The 8,490-nt window shown below is 36.2% G+C and overlaps 1 protein-coding gene across 1 annotated transcript; it reads left to right on the top strand.

Moving 5' to 3' along the window:
* The first annotated feature begins 337 nt into the window (after window positions 1-337).
* On the top strand, window positions 338-6,696 carry LOC149558822 (endoglucanase 11-like). Its single transcript, XM_089832861.1, has 10 exons — window positions 338-1,020; window positions 1,288-1,500; window positions 2,330-2,530; window positions 2,638-2,727; window positions 2,830-2,994; window positions 3,122-3,248; window positions 3,590-3,753; window positions 4,742-5,057; window positions 5,646-5,753; window positions 5,981-6,696. The coding sequence occupies exons 1-10, from the start codon at window positions 808-810 to the stop codon at window positions 6,286-6,288; spliced, it is 1,905 nt and encodes a 634-aa protein (XP_089688987.1). The 5' UTR covers window positions 338-807; the 3' UTR covers window positions 6,289-6,696.
* The last annotated feature ends 1,794 nt before the right edge of the window (window positions 6,697-8,490 follow it).

The raw sequence follows: 8,490 nt of genomic DNA, 5'->3' as shown, positions 1-8,490 counted from the left end.
GAGGCTCAACCGTAAAAACTGCCGTTACAATATTCAAATCCCGAAAGCCACGATGGGCGGCAATTAACCGTATCCGTTCTTTTTTTCCTCGACCGGAATTTCGCCGCATGGAACGCAATGGTGTCTACATAAAATTTCTGTTTCTCGAGCTCTGCAAAAAGAATGCCATTCCTTGATTAAACTCTTCAAAATTGTCTCTTATACCCAGTAATTTCGGAACCCTGACTCTGACGGCAAAGAGATCAACAACCAACAGAGTTCCCGTTCCGTCAACGCCCAAAAATCACGTTTAATACTTCTCTTTTTAGCCCTACTTTAAAATTTGTCCCTAATTTTCAATGGCGGAAAGGGACAGAAACTTGACTAGGGTAGGCCCCTGTTTCAGTCCCGCCAAATTAAGGAGAGAGAGAGCTTGTTTACCAATCACCCACTTCTACTTAGACTGCTTTTACAGTGTTCATGGAGAATGCTGAGAGGAAACTGTAAAGAAGAACAAGCATAAGAAATCTGAATGCCAGCTTCAAATGACTCATCTCATTTAATGCATACCCATTATTTGATACCTCATGATTCTGGCCGACTGAAATAGTATCAGCAGTCTTGCAAGAAAATATATGAGCGAGCTACTGACATGGATCATCATTGCAATCTGTCGGAGTCAAATGTTTGCCAGGGTACATTATTTGAGCTTCAAATGAGATTTAATGGCGGATCCATAGGTTCGGCGTTTTGTACCCGTTTGCATTGCATTTTGTGAACGTTTCGGTTGATTGGAATTTGCATGTTGAGTGGGGTTTCTTGGAGAGAATGGTGAATTCTTGGAGGAGTTGGTTGTTGTGGGTGGTGGCGGCATTGCTCTGTTTGAATGTGTTTGTGTGTGAGTGTTCAGGGTTGAATTATGGGGAGGCCCTGAGCAAGTGCCTTTTGTTTCTGGAAGCCCAGAGATCTGGTAGACTTCCTTCAGGACAGCGTGTTACATGGCGTGACCACTCTGGACTCACTGATGGATTGCTTCAGGGTGTATGTTTTTGTTTCCCCAGATGCCTTTTGTGCTCAACAGTAGTGATACAGTACAATGTAGCATCGAGAAATACTTGGTTTTCTCGCTGGTTGAGGCAATGAATGTTCAGAGAGTTTGTACCTTTTAATTGTGTTTGTTTTTAACATTGAAAGCAATGTTGCGTCGGGAGTATTTCATATTGAGTTTGGGATTATTTTAACAGGGATAAAATGTACTGAAATGCAGTCGGTTTTATAGTAAATGGGCTTCAATTGTTCTTCATGCAGGTGGATCTAGTGGGCGGCTACTATGATGCCGGTGATCATGTCAAATTTGGCCTTCCAATGGCGTTTACTGTTACAATGCTCTCGTGGAGTGTGATGGAGTATGGCAATCAGATTACTGCAGCAGGGCAGCTTGGATATTCAATGGAGGCCATCAAATGGGGTACAGACTACTTTTTGAAAGCTCATTCGGAGCCCGAAGTTCTCTGGGGAGAGGTAATAATAAGCAGATGATTAACTCATATTTTTCATCTCTGTGCTGCTCTTGTTCTGATGATGGTTCACATAATGTGCTCCGAAATGTTGGCTTGGCTCAAAGTGGAATACAGAGCAAAAATCCAGAAGCAAAAAAATCATTCAATGCCACCCCCTTTTTACAATCGGTTTTTTTTCAATGTTTGTTTTTCTCCAAGCTGTTAGCTATCATTAATGGCTGTAATTGCTACAACACTCTACAGTCTCTATTACTAACATAAATTTGGGCGTATATTCATTGCTTCTGTAATCATTAGTTTTATTGTTTAAGTTGATCTTACATAATGAAGAGTTTCCTTTTCCAAATTTATTGGTATAAATTCGTGCCTGCAAGTGTTTATACAGCCTTCTTCCTGCTATTTCCAGGGTCTAGTGATATAAATACTTCTTCAGATTATTGGGTGGGCCTCTGTATTAGTTACTCTAATTGGCTCTACAATTTAATGGCTTTTGTTGTTTTTTGTGTTTTGAATCTGCATAACCATTGCTACTCTTAGATCTTTCCCGTGAATTGTAGTTTGCAGAGGCAACATCAGTAGAATGCATTGATTTAAACTACAGTAAATTTGAAGAGAACAATTACTCTGTTACTAGCTGTGGGGATTCAATGTGTCAAGGATTGAGATGTGAAGGTCTCTGGTAATGTGAATTTCAGGTTGGCAGGCATGAGCCTACACAATAGTATCTGGGAGATCTTGGGGTTGTGTCTACTCGAACGTAACAAATAATAATAAAAAGTAATTAGAACATATAACAATAATTAATCTTGGCTTCGACTTGTGAGTTCCAGGTTGGAGATGGAGACACCGATCACTATTGCTGGCAAAGGCCAGAGGACATGACAACATCAAGGCAGGCATACAAGGTCGATGCTGCTAACCCTGGCTCTGACCTAGCAGGTGAAACTGCAGCTGCCATGGCATCCTCTTCAATTGTTTTTCGCAAATCAAATCCCGCCTATTCAAATTTGCTCCTCCAACATGCCAAGCAGGTAATACTCAGACTTCAAATTCTGCAAAGACAAAGAGTTTTTTTAACTGAGCCCAACATACAACCATCTGATAAGCTGCAGCCTTATTTCTGTTCTTCAATGTACAGTTGTTTGCCTTTGCTGATAAATACAGAGGCAAATATGACAAAAGCATCAGCATTGTTGGGAAGTACTATTCTTCAGTAAGCGGCTATGGGGTTAGAACCTGAAAGAATCCCTAACTAGCTGATTTATAACCATTTCAATCCACATTTAATGGGGTTTACACTTAACTAATATGTAGTGCTGATGATGATTAGGATGAGTTGCTCTGGGCTGCCTCATGGATGTACCAGGCCACTGGAGATGTATATTATCTGAAATATATTACTGATAATGCGGAGTCCTTAGGGGGCACTGGATGGGCAATGACAGAATTCAGCTGGGATGTCAAATATGCAGGCCTCCAAGTCCTTGCCGCCAAGGTACTACAAAAATTTAGCACACTTCACGAGAAATTTCCTTGCATTGAGTACGATTGTCTCTTATTGGATTTATTGTTTATATGTTACAATTCACATGAATCTTAACGAATTTATTTGTGTATTGAAGGTCTTGATGCAAGGTCAAGGTGGGAAATACACTTCTACTTTGCAAAAATATCAATCCAAGGCCGAGTTCTTCCTCTGTGCTTGCCTCCAGAAAAATCTACCGGGTTCCAATGTTGATCTTACTCCTGGTAAGCATCAGAAGACATCAACTTGAATTTAACTCCATCTGAACCTTGGCTAATGACGATCTTACTTACCCCTGGATTCCACTAATTCACATGGTTACAAAGTCAATTTAATGCCCTTTGCATTTTAACTCTAGATTTAATTGTGCAAGCTTTTTTAAGCATTAACATTTTGGATTACATTACGTGATCCTTATCATGATGAGAAAGTGCAAGAGTGTGATCTGAAACATTGATCCAAAAAAACTTACACAATCCTATTCAAAATTAAAATTCATGTGTTTCAAATGGATTGTGAAAATCTGATAACGTTAACTAATGAAGGGTTTTCTTTTTTCATGAAGGGGGTTTGTTATATATTAGGGAGTGGAACAATATGCAGTATGTCTCCTCCGCATCATTTCTGTTAACAGTGTACTCAGATTACCTATCTTCAGTGAAAAAGCAGCTCATGTGTCCATCCGCAGAAGTACAGCCAACAGAGCTTCTTAAGCTTGCCCAGTCTCAGGTTTGTCTTTGCACAAACCCTGTTTTATTCACATCTTTCCGTAAGTGTTCAAAAGAAAACAATTACATTGACATGTTTACTTCACTGCATTAAAGTACAACCCACATGAAAGAAAACTTCATAATGTAATTGGTTTCCTATGGAATTTTTTGTCGATGTGACTGAATGTTACAAAATGCCCCAATAATTTTAAAGATTTTATGTCCTCTCTAAGAGTACTCTTTTCCTTTTATCACTGTTGTAGCCATTAATGAACCTTGCACTTCCTGCGTTGCGTTGTCCTTTGTAGGATCAGAACTCCACATGGGAGGTTAAAGAAAAGCCCATTTGAATCTGATGTTAAAAATAATCACCCTGTTTCGTTATGAATCAGGTTTGTTCTTTATTGGTAGTTACCTATATATGAATTGTGGTGAAAATCTTGTCCACTAATGGTAACTTCCTAATGTTTAAGATCTTTGAAAAATCTTGAGTTTGAACATCCTACGGTCCTACGTAAACGGGGAGTTCACATGTGAAACATTTAATAGATGTGACTGCAACACAGCATAGAGAATAGTAAGAGTAGACAGGGATCAGTTGTATGACAGAAAGAGACAACTTCATTACCGTGGAAATGGCCAACATAATATCACATGCCAACAATAGGACACTGCTATTTTTCATTTAAAATGTTCTATTAACCAAATTTTGACCAAATTTCTCAAAATTGAAAAAATATAGTAGAATTTTACAAAAGAAAATTAGTATTTATTCTTCATAATCTATATATTTGAAATAAAAAATAACAAAAAAATCACAATGTTTTAATGAATCTGAAAAAATAAGTTTGACCTTTAAAAAAAATCTTTGATACATTTTATTTGAAGACTAGTGCCCCCTAAGAACATAAGAGATGATTTTGAAGTTTCAGCATTAACCTGCAAAGTAATTATAGAGTTTCTTAAGAGTGTCATTAATAAAAGTGCTGTTTCTTCCCATTTAACAGGTAGACTACATTCTAGGCCTCAACCCAAGGGCTACAAGTTACTTGGTGGGATTTGGCAAAACCTATCCTCTGCAAGTTCATCATCGTGGAGCCTCCATAATTTCTTACAAGGAGAATCCATCTTTCATAGGTTGTACACAGGGCTATGACACGTGGTATAATCGCAAGGAGACCAATCCTAATGTTGTTGTTGGGGCTCTTGTTGGAGGGCCAGACAAGAACGACAATTTTGAGGATGAAAGAGGGAATTATATGCAGACAGAAGCTTGCACCTACAATGTTGCTCCTCTTCTTGGTGTCTTTGCTAAACTCAATGGTAATATATTTTAATTTCTAATGGGTACCTTTTATTTGCATAAAGTTCTAGACAGTTGAATTTAGAAACTCATCTCTCATAAGAATGGATAGAACACTTTGCACTAATTGGATCAAGGTGATCCTAAGTGTTCTATTCATTCTCATGAAAAATGGGTTCACGTGAACCATTACTCATGAAATATGAACCAATGAGTTTGACTCAAAAACTACACAATTAAATTCTGATAACAATATCACAATTTAAAAACACTACCATTATGCCTTGTGATCTTTACTTTTCATTCTGAAATGATCTTAATATACCATGCTCACAGATCCACTATCCTAATAGTTCCGTGGCTAAATTGTTTTTCTTATATTGAAATGATCTTAATATACCATGCTTACAGATCCACTATCCTAATAGTTCCGTGGCTAAATTGTTTTTCTTATATAAATCTTTTACAACTTTTTGAGAAAAACCCAAGTATTTCTCCTAAGTATGAGTAACTTTTTTCATAGCTGCATAGCTGCTGCCAGCTAATAAGTGGCCTTCAATAAAATTCTGTCAGTGTGCTAATGATGAAGGGATGTTTTGTCTGTGCAGGCTTCCCATCACAGGAAAATCTTCCTGTTCTGATTCAGTCGGATCGGATCAGATACAACAGTCCTGTTGGACCGCGGCTACCACCCTCCATTCCTTATTTAAATTCAGGTAAACAATATTACTTAAAAAGAATGATTTATAAAGACATTAGATTTCCACAGTCCCATCCAAATTAGTACAAATTATTTTTGAATTCCGAAACTTATGATAAACAAATTTTACACAGCGGAATCCAGAAATAACTCTCACTAGTCAAGATTACATTTTACTCTTTCCACATTCTTCTTTTCTTTCACGTTATGAGATGAAATGTGACAAAACTCATACAATTGCAGGAGTGGACAACTTTGGGTGCCCAATACAATTCCTTCACACGGTGGGGGAGTCATGGATGAGAAGAGGGAGAAAGTATTACAAGCATAAAGTGACGGTCATCAATGTTTCCAACAAGCCCATAACCCACCTCACTCTTTCCATAAAGAACCTCGCGGGCCCCTTGTTTGGACTCCAGCAATCCAAACACCATGATTGCTTGTACGAACTCCCGCCATGGATGAAAACTCTGGTTCCCGGCCATGCTTTCCATTTTGTTTTTCTTCACTCTGGCCCCCAACCTCAGATCTCCTTTGTCAGCTATAGATGATACCAAGATCAAACAAAGCACAAAAGAGAAAAAGAAAATTGGGAAAAAAGAAGCCTGGTAAAATTGGCATGATCATATATATGTTTCTTGAGTATTGTTTCCCTAGATCATACTGACCAACTAACCCTCTGACATATTGATGCCATAAAAAGCATATGTATACATATATATATAAATATTATATACAGGTGTATCCATAAAGGATTTTGTAAGAGAGGTCATGCAATAAAGAGCGGGTTAAGCCTATCAGAAGGCATAGATTTATTTGTCAGGTAGGGGATGGCACAAGTCAGTCCTCTCCATCTCCCTCATCTGCTTCTCCGAGGATTCAAATCTATTGAAGGTATATTTATTGACTGTAATCTATAATTAATTATTAATAATAAATATATTTGTGTTTTATTGCTACGGAGATCTCCCAAGTGTCGACCATTTGTAGGAATAGTTTGGGATGATAATCAAACAATTTTTTCACCTTACACAAAAAGTTGAAGATTCACACACACACAAAATTAAAATTAAGATTAATAATAATTTAATATAAGGTTATGTGAATTTATGTAATAGAAAGTTGAAATTTGATATAACAAGTACAAGAATTTTGTTGATATTGGTGAATAATAAATGATTATTTCATACTTTTTCAAATATAATTTTTAATTATAATTTCATTTGTCAAAAAGTAACACAACAAATTAGGTTTCTCTCTACATTAAGCTTGTGTTTTGCAAAATTGACTTTGTATTGGGAATGGTCTGGTAAACAAGATTGATCTTGCAAAATGTGACTTAATAACTTATTTTCCTTCACCTTTTAGATATTTGAATGTAGCAAAGTGGTGTCTAGAGAAATTATTGAGTTGCATGTTCATCTTGGTAGGTGAATCTTGGTTGATTGAATTAATAAAAATGAGAAACATCAAATAAAGTATTCATAGGCATGTGAATTGTAATACCTCGGGCCACATGATATGGACAAAATCAATATAATATTTTTTAAATAATCACCACCACTAATAAGACACGATAGCTAAATGTCATAAAAAAATTAACATCCCTTCCATGCATTGAAATAGATGTTTTACACATGTGACGATGCACTCACATGAAGACAAATGTACAATAAATTTAACAAAAGTGTTACCATGTCATAAGCTTGTATAGATCATGAATACAAACAATACATCTCTTTTACATTCAAACCATCAACTATATAAGAGGGTACACAATGCTCAATGAAAAGCCAATAAATTAACATTCCCTTTAAGTCAAGAACATTGCTAGCCATGTCATCTAAACATGGCACATGTAACAATAATATCACAAATGGTCTCTAAAATTTAATAAAGTACAAATCAAGTGGTGCACGAGCACCTAGGGATCAAGGGGCCACCATAAGGCCCACATGAAGAATATATGAAGGCATTTAGTTTGTGATCTATATCTCCATTTTATAATGTAAAATGTAATCATGATTGGAAATGGCATTTGAAGTCATATTGAGTCATTGTAATCATTTTGACATAATGTTGCTATGTTGAGCAAATTAGGCCTAATGGGCTATGTATGGGCTTAAAGAGGGTAGATTAGAAGTTTGAATAAGGTTTTATGTTTATAAGGTATTGAATTGATCAATTTGATACAATAGAAATGATGATTAAAATCCTTGGTGTAAAAGAATTAAAAGTTCCCCACTTGACAACATAGTTAAGGGTCTACAAATGACATTTTTGGTTCTTTACAATAGTTAATTGGTTTGTGTAAGTTCCCATAGTTGGAAACAAGTTTATTTATCTTTGTAAAATGCCCGAGGATAGTATTTTTTGATGTAATAAGAAAAAAGTATTAATGGAAAGCAATTTTTTTGCACATTTTTTTGTTTTATCAATGATAACAGTATGATATTCAAACATTCTTTTATGTAAGCAAGATAATATAATGATCCATCTTGCATGGGAATAATGAAGATGTGAATGACCTTTATTTTGGTTTTTGTTTCAACTATTCTCATTGAGATTAGCAAAGATATTCAAGTTCTTGAGGAAACACTAAAACCTCGGTTAGGATAATCATAACACTAATAAGATGTAGAAACTCTAAGTTTCACATGGATTCGAGCCGAGAACAATGGGAAACATATTATATTTATGTCCCTGTGTTTGTAGAACAACATGCACTTATTTTTGGAATCACCACTATTGTT

This window comes from Cupressus sempervirens, chromosome 5, assembly GCF_028749045.1.
Source record: "Cupressus sempervirens isolate cs-2001-9-10 chromosome 5, ASM2874904v1, whole genome shotgun sequence".
Taxonomy (NCBI): domain Eukaryota; kingdom Viridiplantae; phylum Streptophyta; class Pinopsida; order Cupressales; family Cupressaceae; genus Cupressus; species Cupressus sempervirens.
The sequence above is the reverse complement of the archived record's forward strand: the minus strand, read 5'-3'. Positions and strand labels throughout refer to the sequence as shown.

Coding starts and splice junctions, on each gene's coding strand:
- LOC149558822 (XM_089832861.1), top strand. CDS start 808: ATGGTGAATTCTTGGAGGAGTTGGTTGTTGTGGGTGGTGGCGGCATTG. Junction 3,249..3,589: donor CAATGTTGATCTTACTCCTG/GTAAGCATCAGA, acceptor TTTTTCATGAAG/GGGGTTTGTTATATATTAGG. Junction 3,754..4,741: donor TTAAGCTTGCCCAGTCTCAG/GTTTGTCTTTGC, acceptor CCCATTTAACAG/GTAGACTACATTCTAGGCCT.